At 38.8% G+C, this 19,026-nt stretch overlaps 1 protein-coding gene across 1 annotated transcript in view; it reads right to left on the reverse strand.

Moving 5' to 3' along the window:
- Positions 1-18,467, reverse strand: part of KPNA4 (karyopherin subunit alpha 4) — a 60,178-nt gene extending 41,711 nt beyond the window's left edge. The window contains exon 1 of the mRNA XM_045539573.1: positions 18,097-18,467. Within this exon, the coding sequence (XP_045395529.1) occupies positions 18,097-18,165 (69 nt within the window). The 5' untranslated portion in view covers positions 18,166-18,467. The remainder of the gene's footprint in view (positions 1-18,096) is intronic.
- Between the last annotated feature and the right edge of the window lie 559 nt (positions 18,468-19,026).

Raw genomic sequence — 19,026 nt, forward strand, 5'->3', positions numbered from 1 at the left:
CAAGAACCACTGGATTACTAAATATACATTTACTTTATAAGGTAATTTGATATGGCTACTCATCATCATAGAAACAAAAGTTCCCATATTTCCCTCTCATCTACTATGAATTCTGGACTATTTTCTGTTATCATTTATTCCCATCCCTGGACATTTAATAAGCTTAAAATATCACTCAAGACTTAGAGCTTCTAATCCACATCTCCTTTGCTGTGCTACAGTACTGCACCTAAGTTACAGAACAAAAACTGAGCTGGAGGATCTATAAAACATTAACATTTCTCCAAAGGAAAACAAAACCCACTCTCCAGCCCTTTCTTGGTCTTAAGCCACACTGAGAGCAGAGTCTCATTTCTGACGAGGTTGTGTTATTTCTAAGGTAAGCCTCTGACTAAATTTGTGTAAATTGGTTATAAGCGTTCCCTGCTATCAATGCAGTCAATGGAGTAGACTACGTTTTAACATATGGATTCCCAAATTAACTACCTCTATAAGATGAACTTAAAAAATTTCAACCATGAAATGTCAAATATACAAAAAATAGAAATTCATGATACCCATGTATTAATGTTATCTTGTCATATTTGTCTTATTTTTAAAAGAAATAAAAATTTTAAAGTGTTATAAATACTAATAAAATCCCACTCCATCTGAAACCCTCTTCCCCTTCCTCCTTCTTCTGCCCAGAAGCAACCATTTTCTTGACTTTGCTTAGTTTATTTTTCATGGATGGCTGTTTTGGGGTCTTTTTACTGCATAATACCAACAATAGTTTTATGTATTAAAAATTTTTACATGAATAGTACCATGCCATACACATCCTTAAAAAAAGAAAAAAAAAAAGACTTTTTCAGAGCAGTTTTTGGTTTACAGGATAGTGAACCATGTACTCCCATATATTCCCTGCCCCCACACAGGCAAAGCCTCTCTTACCATCAACATCCTGTTACCAGAGTAGTAAACTTGTAACAACTGATGAACCTATACTGACACATCATTATCACCCAAAGGCCATAGTTTACATTAGGGTTCACTTTTGGTGTTGCACATTCTACAGCTTTTGACAAATGTACAATGACTTATACCCATCATTGTAGTATCAAATGGTATTTTCACTGCCTTAAATATCCTCTGTGCTCTGCCTATTCATCCCTCTCCCCCATAAACCCTAGGAAACCACTGATCTTTTCACTGTCTCCATAGGTTTGCCTTTTGAAGAATATTATTACATAGCTGGAATCATACAGTATGCAGCCTTTTTAGATTGGCTTCTTTCACTTAGCAATATGCATTTAAGGTTCTTCCATGTCTCTTCTTGACTTGGTAGCTCATTTCTTCTTAGCACTGAATAATATGCCATTGCCTAGACAAACCACAGTGTATTCATTCACCTACTAAAGGACATCTTGGTTGCTTTCAAGTTTTGGCAATTATAAATAAAGCTGCTTTGTGTGGATTTAAGTTTTCAATCCATTTGGGTAACTACCAAGGAGTACAACCGCTGGGGATAATATAGTAAGGTCAGTATTGTTTTTTGAGACAGGGTCTTGCTGTTGCCCAGGCTGGAGTGCAGTGGCATGATCATAGCTCACTGTAACCTCAAACTCCTGGGCTCAAGCAATCCTCCCACCTCAGCCTCCTGTGTAGTACTACAGGCGTGCACCATGATACCTGGCTAACTTTTTAATTACCTTGTAGAGTTGGGGTCTCACTATGTTGCCCAGGCTGGTCTTGAACTCCTGGCCTCAAGCGATCCTCTCACCGTGGCCACCAAAAGTGCTAGGATTACAGGCATGAGCCACTGGGCCTGCACCTGGGCCTATGTTCAGTTTCTAAGAAACTGCCAAACTGTCTTCTAAAGTGGCTGTACCATTTTGCCTTCCACTGGCAGTGAATCAGAATTCCTATTGCTCCACATCCTCACCAGCATTTGGTGTTGTCAGTGTTTTGCTAATTGTAAAATATACCTAATAATTATCTTAACTATTTTAAAATTAAACAGTGTTTTAGTAGTAAAACTCACAATGCAGACTTTACCATCTTAACCATTTTTTCAGTGTACAATTCAGTAATATTAAGAACAGTCATACTGTTGTGCATCCAATCTCCCAAAACTCTTTTCATCTTGCAAAACTGAAACTCTATACCCATTAAACAAGTCCCCTGGAAACAATCATTCTACTTTCTATTTCCATGCATTTGACTATTCTAGGTGCCTCAGATAAGTGGAATCACACTTAAGTCTTTTTGTGATTAGCTAATTTCACTTAGCATAATGCTTACAGTTCATCCATATTGTTACATGTACCAGAATTTCCTTTCTAAATCCAAATATTATTCCATTGTATGTATCTATACATTTTGTTTATCCTTTCATCTGTCAAAGGACCTTTGGCATCCACCTTTTCGATATCGTGAATAATGCTGCTATGAACATGGTTGTACAAATATCTCTTTGAGTTCCTGCTTTCATTTCATTTGGGTATATACCTAGAAGTGCAATTGTTGAATCATATGCTAATTCTATTTTTAGTTTTTTGAGGAACCACTATACTGTTTTCCATAGCAGCTGTACCATTTTACATTCTCACCAACAGTCCAAAAGGGTTTCAAATTGTCCATATCTTCATCAATACTTGTTATTTTCTGTTTTTCTTGTTTTTATAGTAAGTAGTCAATCTAGTGGGTGGGAGGTGGGATCTCATTGTGCATCAGTAATGATTACTGATGTTGAGCATCTTTTCATGTTTATTGGCTACTTGAATATCCTCCTTGGAGAAACATCTACTCAAGTCCTTTGTCCATTTTAAAATAGGGTTGTTAGGGTTTTTTGTTGAGTTTTAGGAGGTCTTTATATATTCTGCATTATTAACCCCTTATCAGATATATCATTTGCAAATATTTTCTCCCATTCTGCAGGCTGCCTTTTCAATCTGTTGATTGCTTCCTTTGCTGCATAGCTTTTCAGTTTGATGTAGTCACACTTGTCTATTTTTGCTTTTATAGCGTGCTTTTAGTGTCATATCCAAGAAATCATTGCCAAGACCAATGTTACGAAACTTTTCCCGTTTCTTTCCAGTTTTATAGTTTCAGATCTTATGTCTTTTATCCATTTTGAGTTAATTTTTGTAAATAAGGGTCCAATTTCATTCTCTGGCACGTGAATATCAAGTTCTCCTAGCACCATTTGCTAAGGAGACTATCCTTTCCCCAATGCGTACTCTTGACAACTTTGCCAAAGATCATTTGACCATATATACAGGGGTTTGTTTGGGGGCTGTCTGTTCTGTTCCATTGGTCTATATGTCTGTCTTTCTGCTAGTACCATGCTGATTTGATTACAATAGCTTTGTAACGTGTTTTGTAGTCAGAAGTGTGCCACCTCCAGCCTTGTTCTTTCTCAAGATTGTTTTGGCTATTAATCACAGTGCTTTGTGGTATGCCTTATGAATTTTAGGACTTCCTTTCTCTTTCCTTTCCCTCTCTTTTCCCTTTCCCTTTCCTTTCCTCTTCTCTTCCCCTTTCCTTTTCCTTTTCTTTCTTTCTTTCTAAGAGATAGGGTCTCCCTCTGTTGCCCAGGCTGGAGCGCAGTGGCCTGATCATAGCTCACTGTACTCTAATTCCTGGGCTCAAGCCATGCTCCCACCTCAGCCTCCCAAGTAGCCAGGATTACAGGTGTGTGCCACCACACATGGCTACTTTTTAAAAAGTATTTTGTAGAGATGGGGTCTTGCTATGGTGCTCAGGCTGGTTTCTAATGGTCTCAAGCGATCCTCCCGCCTCACTTCCCATAGTGCTGGGATTAGATAAGAAATGGCAAGGTAAGACTAGAAGATGTTTCCAGGAGGGACCCAACAAAAGCAATGATTAAAAAAAAAGGGCAGGCCGGGCGCAGTGGCTCACGCCTATAATTCTAGCACTCTGAGAGGCCGAGGCTGGCAGATCATTTAAGCTCAGGAGTTCAAGACCAGCCTGAGCAAGAGTGAGACCCGTCTCTACTAAAAAAAAAAAAAAAAGAAAAAAAAGAAAAGAAAGAAATTAGATGGACAACTAAAACTATATAGAAAAAGTTAGCTGAGCCTGGTGGCGCATGCCTGTAGTCCCAGCTACTGGGGAGGCTGAGGCAGTAGGATTGCTTGAGCCCAGGAGTTTGAGGTTGCTGTGAGCTAGGCTAATGCCATGGCACTCTAGCCCCGGTAACAGTGACACTCTGTCTCAAAATAAATAAATAAATAAATAATAATAAAAAGCAGAACTGAATGCTACATGTGAGATGGGTTCACTTGCCTGAATCACAGATGACGTTATATGGATTAGGGAGTTACAAACTAAAAAGGCAAGAATTAATTTGATCGGGTAATTTCATGTTTATATCTTCACTAGCATTTATCCAACAAACACTTGAATATCTGGCTAAACTGCACTGGAAGCCCGAAATGCCCAGCTAATTAAGAAATCTTGAATGCCTTTTAGAGATACTAGGAAATCACTGAGGGTTTCTGAATCGAAAAGTGAAAATAAGCAAAGGTGTTCTGGGAAGTTTACTAAAGCAACTGCATTTTAGCAGTTCTTACCTGGGGGTGATTTTGCCACTCAAGGGACATTTAGTGATTTCTGGAGACTATTCTGGCGGTCACAACTGGGGGATAAGAAGGGAATATGCTACCGACATCTAGTAGGTAGAGGCCACAGATGCTGCCAAACATCCTACACTACACAGGACAGCCCCCACTTCAACAAATTATCTGGCCCCAAACATCAATAGTGCTACGGTTGAGAAAGTTTGCTGTATTCTGAGTTACTCTCGTGAGAACCCAAATGGTTCAAATGTTTGAAAAATGTATACAAGAAAAAGGAAACATTCCAAAAGATTAACAATAGTGAGAATATGGAAGATTTTACTTTTACATTTTTCTAAAAATTTTTTATAATTATCAGGCACTACATCTAACAATCAAGAGAAAAAAACAAACCTGACTTAAAAATTCTGATTTAGTCACTAATTCTAATCAGAGTACACTCTTGTTTTCATTTTTTCTTTTTAAAAAAATTTTATTTAGTTCCCTCAAATATTTACTTAATTGCTAACTATATGCCAGGCCCTGTGATAAGAATTAAGAATATAGTGATGTACAAAACAGACAAGGTCCTTAATCTTCAGGGAGCTTATAGTTTGATGGGAGAAACTAACATTGAGTAAATACACAAAGTATCATCAGTGTTTTTAAGGAAAGCAATAGGAAGGTTTAACTTTTAACTGTTTAGGGATGGCCTCTGACTAAATGACACTGAAGCTGAGATTCAAAGGATGAGAAATAACCATGCAAGTGAAAGAAAGGTAATGGAGACAAGAGGCCTGGGTAAGGCATTCTGAGAGATCAGCATGTGTGAAGGACCTGAAAAGGACAGGGCCACTAATGTGTAGAGCATTAGAATTAAAAGGAAATGAACAAAAGTATAGTAACTAAGGCAAATAGTGAACTGAGAGAGGTAGAAGCAGACAGACAGGAACCAAATTTGGCAAGGCCTTGTAGGTCTCTGTAAGGAGTGTGAAACCTAAATGTGGTGGGAAGCTACTGAAGCAGAGGACAAAGGTAATTTGATTTACTTTATTTTTTAAAAGAACCACACTGATTATTTTATGAAATGGAGAGAGACAATAGCAGAAACAAGGTAATCTCTTTGGAGATGAGACAATAATGATTTGCCCTAGATTATAAGAGTAGAAAGTTAACATAAAGTAACTAAATAAGGTCATACAGCCTTGTCTAAAAGAAACTGCTCTTTCCAGGGATGCACCTGAAGAAGCAGTCAAAGGATGCTCTTTATCATGTGATACTCTCACATTCCCCAAACCACAGCAGACTAGAGGTGGGAATTAGGAGGAAAGCACCTGTCTCAGGAAAAGCCAATCCTTAAGCAGGCCACCAGTAAAAACCATCTGCTTCAGCTTGGACAAAGCTTATTAAGCTCAGTCAGGGTGTCTCTTAGTAATTTAACACAAGACCAAAAAAAAAAAAAAAAAAGACTAAGAGTTAGTAGCAGAAAAAATAAAACTTAGTATCTGGCTTAGCAGCTGGCAGAGCAGTACTGGAAAGATCCATGAATGCCTATCACCAAGATAATCCTACCTGAAGTACCCTGGGTAATATGAGAACTGGTCCCTTAACTTTCCTAACATCTTATACTACTTGACCTATCTGAATAAGGGTGTGTTCCTTGCATTCATTCATTCATTCATTTAGAGGCAGGGTCTTGCTCTGTTACTCAGGCCTGAGTGCAGTGGTGTGATCACAGCTCCCTGAAGCCTCGAATGATAGGGTTCAAGCAATCCTTCCACCTCAGTCTTGTAGAGTCGGGGTCTTGCTATGTTGCCCAGGCTGGTCTCGAAGTCCTAGGCTCCAGTGATCCTCCCGCCTCCGCCTCTGAAAGTATTAGGATTACAGGCATGAGCCACTATGCCCAGCCCCTAGCGTTCTTAAAATCCTAATTCAAAACAAGAACCCACTAAGGTGGAATTTTAATGCAGAAATTGAGGCTGGAAAAAATTATTATTAAACTTTTCTAATGGCAAACAGCTAATAAGGTGCAATCTTAGGTCCTTCTCTTCTAAAAATCAAGCTTTTCCACAAATCTCATGAAAAGAGTTATCAGACACAAAACATTTAGGATTTCCTTTGTCTTCAAATTTCTCCAAATTTAAGATATATTATTCATTGTAAATCTGAGTTTAGTAAAGAAAGATAAGAAATTTACTATGACCCTAGGTCATGGTGGCTGAGTATCCCCACAGAATCACCTTAAGCCCAGGGATCTGAGAGATCTTCACTTGCTAGAATGTAAACTTCATGAGAATAGGAATTTAGCCTGTGTTATTCTTTGCTCTATCCTGACTACTTACAATAGACAGATGCTGAATAAATATTTGCTGAGCCAATGAATTCAATACAGGGAAAGGCACAATGGGAAGTCAGTGGAAAAGAACTGCTTAGAGTTCAACTGTAACCCCCTCAGCAGCGGGAAGTTGTCACAGCCCCCTACTCATTTCTCTTAAGCTTTCTTTGTTGTTTTTAACATTACAGCTTTATTGAAATATAATTTACATACCATACAGTTCATCCGTTTAAAGTATACAATTCAGTAGCTTCTAGTGCATTCACAAAATTGTGTGCTGATCATCACTACTTAACTCCAGATAACTTTCATTACCACAAAAAGCAGTCTCATACCCATTAGCAGTCATTCCCCATTTTCCCTTTGTCCCAATCCCTGGCAACCACAATTTACTTTCTGTCTCTATGGATTTGCCTATCCTGGACATTTCATATGGTGATAACTGTGAAATACTTATTTGGTCTTCATCTCATCTCCAGACATATAGCTCCTAAAATCCTAGAAATCTAGGGAGTGATAAGGGTGTCTCATTAGTATGCTAATGAGTTCACTGGGGGTCGGGATGAGGGCTAGTCACTGGAAAGACTGAGGCATGATTGATTACAGGGTTGGGACTTCCAGGCCCCCCCCCCCCCCCCGCAAACCTCCAGAGAGGAGAAAGGAGCTGAAGATTAGGATGATCACTAATGGTCAATAATTTAACCTATCATGCCTACGTAATGAAGCTTCCATAAAAACCCACACAGTCTGGGTTCTGAGAACTTGCAGATAGCCGAACACGTTAGAGGTACCTGGAGGGTGGCATGCCCAGAGTATGCATGGAAACTCTGCACCCCTTCCTACATACCATATCTGGCTGTTCACCTGCATCCTTTGCAATATCCTGTACAATAAACCAGTAAATGTAGGTAAAGCATTTCCCTGAGTTCTGTGAGCTGCTCTAGCAAATAAATTGAACTTGAGGAAGGGGTCGTGGGAACCCTTAAGCCAGATGGGAGGAAGCATAGGCCACAATCTATGCTTGCATCTGCATCTGAAGTGGGGGACAGCCTTGTGAGACACTGAGCTCTGAACCTGTGATTTGACATTATCTTCAGGTAGATAGTGTCAGAATTAAATTGAATTAGTGGACACTCAGCTGGTGTCTGCTACAGAATTGACTGCTTGTCTGGTGTGTGTGGAAAAACCCCACACAAAGAGTGACTATAAGAGTGACTATAAGAGCACAGAGTAGGAAAACCAGTTTGGTTTTTTGCTGTATCTTCTCACATTAAATGGAACTATATAATAGAATATATGGTCTTTTGTAACTAGCTTCTTTCAAGTAGCATGTTTTCAGGATTCATCCATATTGTTGTTTTTTCCTACATATACATACTTATGAAGTTTAATTTACAAATTAGGCACAGTAAGAGATTAACAACAACTAATAACAATGTAGAATAATACAACAGTATACTATAATAAAAGTCATATGAATGTGTCTTTCTCTTTCTCTCAAAATATCTTATTGTACTGTACTCATCTATTTTTCTACCACAGTTGACTGCAGGTAACTGAAACTGCAGATATGAGGGAGGGGGGACAGGACTACTGTATTTCATTCCTTTTTATGGCAGAACAATACTCCATTGTATGGACATACCACACTTTGTTTATCCATTCATCAGTTGATGGATATTTGGGTTGTTTCCTTGTTTTGGCTATTACGGATAATGCTGCTGTGAACATTCAGGTGCACAAACACAAGTTGCTGTGCAGACACATGTTTTAAATTCTCCCGGGTTTATATCTAGGAGTGGAACTGCTGGGTCACATGTTAACTATTTAACACATTAACTGCTAAGTGAGTTGTATTTAACTAACAGTAGTTTTGAGCCTGGGGCCTTGTGAAGCAAAACCTGGGCAAACCCCTGACTGGTTCATGAAAATCTTACTTGTTGATGTTCTTATTGTTACAATTAATATTGACAAATTAATTCTAAAAACACGAATTAAATGAATAGAAGTCAATTAAATTTTGCTTTTCATTAAATTAGAAAGGATTGTTTTATTTTTGAAGTTTTTATTCTATTTTTGTAATAAAACACCATGGCCCCGTGGAAAAAAAATTTTTTTTCTAGTGTAGCAGTCAATGTGTTAATATTTTACTTTTTCAGGAACTGCCAAGTTACATTCCGAAGTGGCTGCAAAATTTTACATTCCCATCAGCCATGTATGAAGGTTCTATTTTCTCCACATCCTCACCAACATTTGTTACTGTCTTTTTACATATTGCCATTCTAGTGGGTATTAAGTGGTATCTTATGGTTTTGATCTACATTTCCCTAATGACTAATGATGTTGAAAATATTTTTATTTGTTATTGGTGTTAATTAAGCTTTTCATCATTAAAGATAATACTTGTTGATTCCTATTATTTGAAATGGGTGGGACCACAAATCTCTGACATTTTTTCACATTTTAGAATATTTGTATTATATTATCGAGCATCCCTAATCTAAAATCTGACATGCTCCAATAAGCATTTCCCTTGAAAGTCATTGCTGGTGCTCAAAAAATTTCAGATTCTGGAACATTTTGGATTTCGAATTTTTGGACTTGGGGTGCTCAACCTATACTATTATTGTTTTAAAGCTGGAGAACAGAGGGAATTGGGAAAATTATTCAAGATATTAAGAGAAAAAATGTGAACAAATACTCTGATGCAAGATGTTTGATGAAACAGCTGATCAGCAATGAACCCAATTCTACAGATATACTTGTAATACAATGCACATCTACCTCTGCATAATATTCAAAAGTGAAACAAGGAACCAATCATCTATATCTGTATTGGATAGCGGTACTTTATAATTTTATCTTCAATAGGCATTTTCTTCCTTTTTTCTTACTGTAACAGACCCCTCAATTCTTGTGGCAAACCTGTGGTTTAAGTGGAGGTACCAACACCCCCCCCACAATACAACCAGATAACCTTGCACTGGCCAATCACAGAACCATATTCCCCTATCCACAGTGATTAGTTCAGGTATAAGCCTGCAATCAAACCATGGCCAATCAAAAAGCCCTCCCTAGACTTTCACTAGTACTCATAATTAATGCCAGCTGTGACCCTGGACTTACTTGGTTATGGGAGCCAGATTCTCCCATTATACTTAAACTAATTTGAGCTGGGTTTCTGTTCCCTAAAACATAACTACATAATATAAAAATCAGCTCTTTCAGCCTAAAGCTATCAGACCTAACTTTCAATGTCAACATTATTGAAAAAAGATTTAAACCACTATTCTAAAGACCTACTAAAGAACCAGGAGTCATGTAACAATTATTTAAAAATCTTAAGACTATTACTTTGCTTGTTTTTCTGGACAGCTGAAAGTGGCTAAAGAGGACCAGTGTAAACAGGCAGGACGAGCAGCAAACAGGATAGGGACATTTGATACAACCAATCAGAGATCACTTAATGTAGGTCTTTCAGGATACAACTACTAAATTAAATAAATTCATGTAACAACTACTTCAAGGAACCACAAAGGCATATCATGAAAACCAAAACAAGTATTAAGAGTACCAGGTAACTAAAGTTTTCATTAAAGAACAAGACACTGAGATAGGATATGATTTGCTTTCTAGTATTAGAAAATATGTCCATCACCAAATTAACAAACACTATATTATCTTAGGATTCTAACTTTTCTTAATAAAAATGTAATGAAATTCCAGGTTTGCCAAAATACAATACTTAAAATGTAATTATATTAAGTTTAATACAAATTAAATTTAGGGTAAAAATGACAGGTGATCAAATTTTGTTCTAATAGTGAATAAATATTAATAGTAATAGAAAAAAGTTTGTAGCATTTTTAATAAGCTAATCTTGTAGTACCAGCAAATGTCAACAACCTTAAATCATTTTCATTATGGGTACTAAGTAGTGTGAATTAGAGGTAGAGCTGCTTTCTGGTCAAATTTACAATTTTGTGAGAAAACAGTTACAAAATCTACATAAAGCATTTACTAACCTACTTACAATAAAGGATTAGAGAAATTAAGTCAGAAACTAGTAATTTTGTGACAATTTGGTTGAAGTATGTGGGAGAAAGTAGGCTTCCAATTGACTGTTAAGAAGGGGAATAGGAAGCCTTCCCCAGTTTGTGTGATGTAATTTGGGTCATGGTACACAGTAGTACAAAAGGAATTCAAGCAAAATGTTATTCTGACATAGGGGTTTACTTGGATATCATGCATGAAGTAAGTTGGCTCAAATAGTTAAGAGCTTCCATTCACTCTGCATGTACTTTATGCTAGGCACTGTTAAGCATTTTAATAGCTTAGAAAGATTAAGTTAACTTCTATAGTTATTAAACGGAGGAATCAGAATTCAAATCTAGGTCTAAGTGACTACATAGTCCATGTTCTTTTAACCCCTATACTATAAAGCCTTTTAAGAGCCTGTATTAATTAAAAGTGCCAAGTCATCTATAACACAAACAATGATAAGAAATTAACACAGTGGTTCTCAAAGTATGGTCCACAGACCCCTGTGTGGGCACTGAGATCTTTACAGAGTCCACAAGGTCAAAACTATTTTCCTAATACTACCACTAATACGTTTTTATTATGTTAACATTTGAATTAATGCCATGTGGTTAAGATTACTGCACTTTACCATAAATTAAGGCAATGGTATCAGGCTGTAATAGTACTCATTGTAGTTCACAGTTTAAAAAAAAAAAAAGCCAGCTCACTTATGAATATCCTTGATGAAACAGTAAAAACTGATTACTTTTATTAAATACTCGTCTTTTCAACTGTGTGATAAAATGGAGATTATACACAAACCACTTCCACACCATACCAACTTCTATAGTAGAATGGCTGTCTCAAGGAAAAAGTACTTGTGCAATTGAGTTGAGAATTGACCTAGCCACTTTTTTCATGGAACACCACTTTTACTTGAAACAACGACTGACAGACAAATTATGGTTATTCAGACTTAGTGTCTGGCAGATGTTTTCACAAAAATGAGCAAAGTGAGCCTACGGCTTCAAGGAAAACAATTTAAAGCATTTACTGTTAATGATAAAATTTGAGCTTTCAAGTGAAAATTAGAATTTTAGAAAACCTGTGTCCACCACTGTGAGCCTGCCAGATTCCCAGTACTTAAAGATTTTTTTCTGAACTGGTGGTGACATTGAGTTTTTTTCACTGTATAATAAAATGGGTCAGCATTTATTTGGAAGATCTGCATAACACAGTGACATAATGTTTTCCAAATGACCCAATACATAATGTTACAAAATCAGGCATGGGTAAAAGATACATTTGAAGTGCAAGACAGACCAATGGATTTTAATTTAACAGTGTAAGAAAAATTTGCTGATGTGGCTTAGATTCTACATTGCAGCTAATCTAAAAACTACCATTGTGGACTTATGGTGTAGTATCAAATAATAATCTCCATAATTATCCTGAAAAGGCTATTAAAACATACCTCCCCCCTTTTTCAACTGCTTATCTGTGTGAAAGTGGGATATTCTTCATATACTTCAACTAAAACAGTACATCAGAAAAGACTGAATTCATAAATAGATACGAGAATTCAGCTGTCTTCTCTTAAGCCAAGCATTAAAGAGTCTTGAAAAAAATGTTAAACAGGACCACTCTTCTCACTAAATATTTTTGGGTTTGCAAAATGAATTATTTTTCATTAAAAATTTTATATTTATGTAAAACACATTACTTTTATATGAAGAATATTTTTTAAAATTCTTAATTTTAATTTCTAAAATGGTAAATTATTGATAGAAACCCACAAACAAAAGCTGTCCCAGGGTCCTTAATTTTTAACAGTGTAAACGGGTCTTGAACCCCAAACCTTTGAAAACTTCCGACTAAGGCCATTACAAACATATATAATATTTTTCTTATTTTGAAGGTGCCAACATCAAGATCGCTCTCACAGTAACTATGGAAAAAGTGAGTCTCCCCTAACCCTGTCTTTTACCAAATCTAAATGGCAAGCACAGAAAATGGATTGTGTTCCCTAGTGTTTAATGTCCACAAATGATACACAATTTCCAAAAACCAATCTGGGAGAAAATGAAAACACTTGCTGAATACCTTTTATACCTCATAGACTATGGACTATGCTAGGTGCTTTCACATAAGATCTTTTAATCAAATTTGAGACCTGCATTAAGTCTGAGAGAAGTCAACTGGAAGAAGTGTGGTATAGTACAAAAAGTATAGACTTGACTTTGACACACTTGATTAAAATCATTCCCTTGAATGTTATCCTAATAAGTCAGAAGCACAAGAGTTTCTTCTTCTTTAAAATGAACTCAATAATTCCCATCTATAAGATTGAGAGAAATGAGAATTCAGTTAAAAGCATATGCAATAGGTGCTCAAGAAGTTCCCTTCAATTATACTCCTCTCCTCTTTTCCAAAACTAAACCAGGGAGTACCAAAATCAGCAATCAAGGTTAAATTTAATGACGTGATCTCATTTCATCATTATAGGCTTCAAATAGAAGAATGCTGCTCCAGAAAACATTTTAAGGACCCACAACCAACTATCAGCTATTAGGAATCAATGTTTAAAAATGACCTATGCATTTTTTCTAAAGTAGTTTCATTCTTTTAAATCTGTATCATTCCTACAATTCTTTCCAATCTTGTATACTTATTTGACATACTAATGACTATGAAAAACAAGGAGATCTTGATATTTCTAAGAAAACTATAAATGAAGCAATTCTGAAATTTGTTGCCTTGTAAACAGGGAAAGCTGGCAGGAAGCACAACAATAATTTAATTCCTAACTGTATTTCTATCAGATATTTCATATTGTCACATGCTTGGACTATTATATGAAAAATTAGACAGTAGTTATTTTAAGTATAGTAAATATGTTCCAAGATTTGTGATGAGAGAGGTCAGTCTCTAAAAGTTAACAAGACTTAATAGCTTAACAATGCCTTTCACTCTGTACACTTTAACAAATCACCAAGGCTATTTCAAAACAACAAAACAGCTGATCAATTTATTAAACTTTTGCCAACCAAACAACTTTTTAAGAAGGGTTCAAACTGACTTCATATTACATGTTGAGTGAACAACCACAAGTTTCTAGTTATGTAGCATTTTAATATTCTTTTATATTTAGGGTTGTTTTCTTGAAATTATGTTTTTATAAGATACAATTATTTTTCTAATATATCTTACACTCTGTGTGACTCTGCATATTCTCACAACTTCCACAAAAACTATGCAGGTTTATTACAAAGTCTACAAGAGAATTCCTCTCTACTTTAAAAACATAAATTGGATGAGTATGATTTGCTTTATCCTGGAAAATTTTTTATTTGAAGTTTTGTTACTACCCATTTCCTGTGTTGCACTGCGTACCCTCTATCTATGGTTACTCTTCTCAACTAATACTGGAGATCCTCTACCACACTGAAGGGAAGAAGCCAAGCATTGATGGATATTATTTGACAGTTCCTAAAAATTATTTTAGATGGATATTCACATATGCCTTCTTTGATGCTTCTGTCTTTCAAGAAAGTTAGCATGACCATATTTTGGAGGAGCCAGAATCGTAGACTGAAAAGTAGGAATGAATATCAGATTGAAAGCTAAGAATCAGTTTCAACTCTAAAACTTAGGACTTTAGAAGGGTCACTAACTCCCCGTGCCCAAACTGCCCTTCAATGAGCAACTACATGTCTCTGTATTAAAACCTTTTCCCATTAATTGTTCAATATAACTTAACTTATACATGTACATAGAGAAAAAAGAGCCAACTGCAAATATGGAAGGAAGAGACTCAATTACACTGAATCCTATTAAATCTTCACCCCCACCCCTTAAACAGAAAAGTTGAAGGTGATAAAACGCTCTGAGAACTGCCAGGCATCTTCCTAACATTAACCTATCAATCTTTACAACACTCAGGAAGCAGATGTCAAGTACCTCTAGTTTTACAGATGAAAGAACCATAAGACTAAGTGATTTCTCCCAAGGTCACACACAAAGTTAGAGATCAGATTAAACTAAACTCTAGGACTTTGTACTCTTCATCATTTCTAATCAAACAAACTGTTACATCAAACCAAAACAAAAACAACCTACGATTTTCTCACTCTATATGTTATACTCTACATATAATGCTGTCCAGTAAGGTGGACATGGGGCTGTTAAGCACTTGAAATGCAGCTAGTCCGAATGGAGATACACTGTAACAGCAAAATATAAACTGAATTTTGAAAACAGTATGAGAGAAATATCTCATTAATTTTTTTACATGTATTAGATGTTGCAATGGTATTTTGGATATATTGGATTAAATAAAATTTATTGGACAGCACTGGTCCATACTTCTTTCCAAAGATCTCCCAATGAAACAGATGTCATCATTAGACCTAAACCAAAAAGCAATTATTTCCTTAGAATTTGTTGTATTCTACATAATGTACATAACACAACATAGTAACCATATCTGGAGGGGGATAAAACACCCATAAGTGTTTTGAGAAATACAGGCATATATGTGATTAACAAATACACAAAATAGACCATTATAGTGTTCTCTAAGGATAATAAAAGATATTTCTATCTCATTACAAGTATATGTGACATTAAGTAAGTCACAGTGAAGAGAAAGTATGACTTTTCCATTAGAGTCTTATATCATTTCCTTAGATGGAAAAGAGAAAATATTCCTATTTCTAATGTACATACAGGGATATCAAAGTCACCAGAGGATGCCCATAAGGCACTATGAACTTCTCAAAAAAAAAAAAAAAATTTGCCCATGTCTATATATAGGTATTTTTAAAAAGTCACATAATAGTCTTCTAAAACAGACTCAGCACTTAATCTGATTTTGACTAAAATGGTAAAGATACAAAGTAAGGTGAAACATCAATTTTAACAATAAGGACAACGTCAGAAAATAGTATGGCAATCTCACAAAAGGTTAAACATAAAGTTTCTATGTGATCCAACAATTCCACTCCTAGGTATATAACCAAGAGAAATGAAAACATACATCCACACAAAAAGTGCACATGAATGTTCATATCAGCATTATGTGTAATAGCTAAAAAGTGAAAACAACGCAAACGTCAATGAACTGATGAACGGATAAACAAAATGCAGTAAATGCATATGCTGGAATATCATTCAGCTCTAAGAAAGAACGAAGCACTGATACGTTCTTGTTATAACATAAATGAACCTTGAAAACATTACACTACTTGAAAGAAGTCAGTCACAAAAGACCACAAATCGTATAATTCCATTTATATGAAATGTCCAGAATTGGCAAATCTAAGAAGCCAGAAAGTGGTTTCCTAGGGCTGGGGTAGTTGGGAAATGGAGAGTGATTGTTCATGAGTACAGGATTCCTTTTGGGGTGGTGAAAATGTTCAAAGATTGACTGTGGTGTTGGTTACACAATTATGTGAATACACCTGAAGCTTCTTTAAATGGGTGAATTGTATGGTATGTGAATTACATCTCAATGAAGCTGCTAGAAAAATGAAGCAAAAAATGTGGAGGGGGGTGATGATAGGGATTTGTCAAGCACCTAATTACTATTTTGTGGATTTTGTTACTTTGTGGTATTCATCGGTTTTTAAGTTTTGTGGGCTTTTTAATCATTCCAAGTAACTATTCATATTAGTAAAAAAATTCATCAATATTGTCGCGCAACTAGATAAATTTATTAAAAATCATAAACTGTACATTTAAAAGGCTGATTTATATGGCATGTGAATTACCTCAATAAAGATGTTAAATTTTTGTATTAAAAAAAATCACAAGAATAACACCTCTCATGTTAATCTGAAAACAATCACAAAACTAAAAGCCACACCCCCAGACACTTAATAGTCCCTCAAACTACGAAACCCATTAAGACATCAACAAACTACTTTAGAGATTAAATAGCTTTGTGAAAAGCCCCAAAAATACCTCAGTCAAGCAAATACTCCAGTTCAGAAACAGGCCATGGGAATTTGAAGATTTCATTATAAAAATGTACAGAGGCACAACATAAAAAATACTACTTGACCACTCTCTTAAAAGCTAAACTCCTGATTCAGATGCAGAATGAAGTATTAAAAAAAAACAACTTATTTACCTAAACTCTGAAAAACTGAAGAGAAGTCTTCTATCAAAAATCTCAGTGGGATGTGTGTGGGTATGTGTGTTTGTGTAACACATACACTTTTACGTAGACTGAGAACCTCGGGAGCAGCTGAATCTAAGACAACGAAGCTTTTTTTTTCTTTTTAAATAATAAAACGTTATAGTGCCATTCCATAGCCCACCCCATCCCCCACTACCACCACCAGCAGGTGGAGGGAAAGGATACTGTAGACTAGAGGATGACAGCTTTGTATAACCCTTTGGACTTTATATGTAACAATGCAGCTGGTGGTCTCCTCTCAGGAGGGGGTAAAGAGATTTGAGGACAAGCTGAAATAAGGGGTATCCTTTGCCTGGAAGAGGGCACACCGTGAGCCACATCTTGAATCAGCTATATCCACAGTAAAACACAGGCCGCTGGAAGGCACTGTTAGCATCACCAGGATGGCCTCTCACGCCGGGGGGTGTTTTTTTTCAACGGAGAAGTTGACTCCTGTAGTTTGGATATTGGGGGGAGGCAGGGGTAAAGCGGGAGTCGGGAAGACCAGAAAAAACGCCTTTAAGTGGAGACGCCTCAGGCCTCGCTGAGGAAGTTCCGTGCCCCAGTCGGTCGCCGCACAGTCGCACCCCCAGCCCCCACCGCCCTCCTTCCCGCGGCGCCAGTCGTCGGTGCCCGAGCGAGAGCCGGAATCTCTGCCGCTGCCGGGGAGGCGGCCGCACGCGCACGCCTCCTCTGGCCTCGCCGGGCCCGGCCTCCCCGCTGCGCGGCCCAGCCCCTCGCACCCGCGTCGGGCCGGCTCCGCGGGGCAGGCCTAGGCCGCGCCGGCTGTCCCCGGGCACCTCGCTCCCCGGCGGAGGCGGAGCAGGCCCGACACAAACTTCCCGGCGCGCGAGCACAGGCGTCACGGACGGGCCGGCCCCCAGCGCCATTCCCCCGCGGCCGGCGGCGGCTCCCGCCCCTGCTCCCCACACTCAGAGTCCCGGCGGAGACCGGCCCGAGGCCCACAGCCCCCACCCCTCCGGCGCCCCTGAGTTTACCTCCAAGTCGCGGCCTTTGTTCTTGAAATTCTTGAGCCGTTGGTTGTCCAGTTTCTCGTTGTCCGCCATGGCCGGGCCGGTGACTCCTTCCCCCGCCCGGGCCCCGCGGGATCCGCCCCAACCACCGCGCCGCACCGACACTCCCAGGAACCGGGCCGCCGCCTCAGCTGCTATGCCCGCCGCTCCGCCGCTTCCTTCCTCCTCTCAGTGGGCTCCGCCGCGGCGTTCTCCTCCTCTCCCCTCCCGCCCTCACCCCGGCGCGACGGCAGCTCCGGCAAAGACAACTGCTGGGCCGGGCGGCGGCAACGGCGGCGGAATGTGCTGCCGGCTGAGAGGGGGAGGCAGCCTCGATCTGAGGGCCCAGGCGCCGCGGCCACGCCCATCGCCGCCAGCCCAGCTCGCCGATTGGCCAACTAGGCTCCGGTGCGTTCGACCAATCAGAAGGGGCGATGGAGAGCGGGGGCGGAAAAGAACGAACGGAAAGGGGAAGCGGGTGACGCTAGGAGAAGAGGACCGGGGGCCTGAAGGGTTGGGAAGAGGAGGGGTGCAGCGGGGGCAGGCCGGGAGGGACCACGTGCCTCCGGAGAGAGGGGGAGGAAGCGAAAGAGAAGTAGACAGGTTGGGAAGGAGAAGGAAGGGTCGGCGAGTTGGTTTGCTCCGGTTGTCAGGGCAGCCCCAGACGTCGGGGGTCCAGGGTAGAAGCCGAGTCAAAGTAACGTTCTTTTCTCCTCGTGTCCGTCCTCTCTTCCAGGGCACTCCTTGCACGCGCCGCTCCTTAGCAGGGAGTAGAGCTGAGCCTCGGCTCGATGCCGGGTCGAGAACCCCTAGCTGCATTCCCTGACGGGGGTCCTTGCCGTCTGAGGGCCGGGTCTTGGGGCCGGGACTGACAGGGCTGACGTGCATTCAGGAGTCTCAGTGGAAAGGGAGAGG

Source organism: Lemur catta, chromosome 1 (genome assembly GCF_020740605.2).
Source record: "Lemur catta isolate mLemCat1 chromosome 1, mLemCat1.pri, whole genome shotgun sequence".
NCBI classification, from domain to species: Eukaryota; Metazoa; Chordata; class Mammalia; order Primates; family Lemuridae; genus Lemur; species Lemur catta.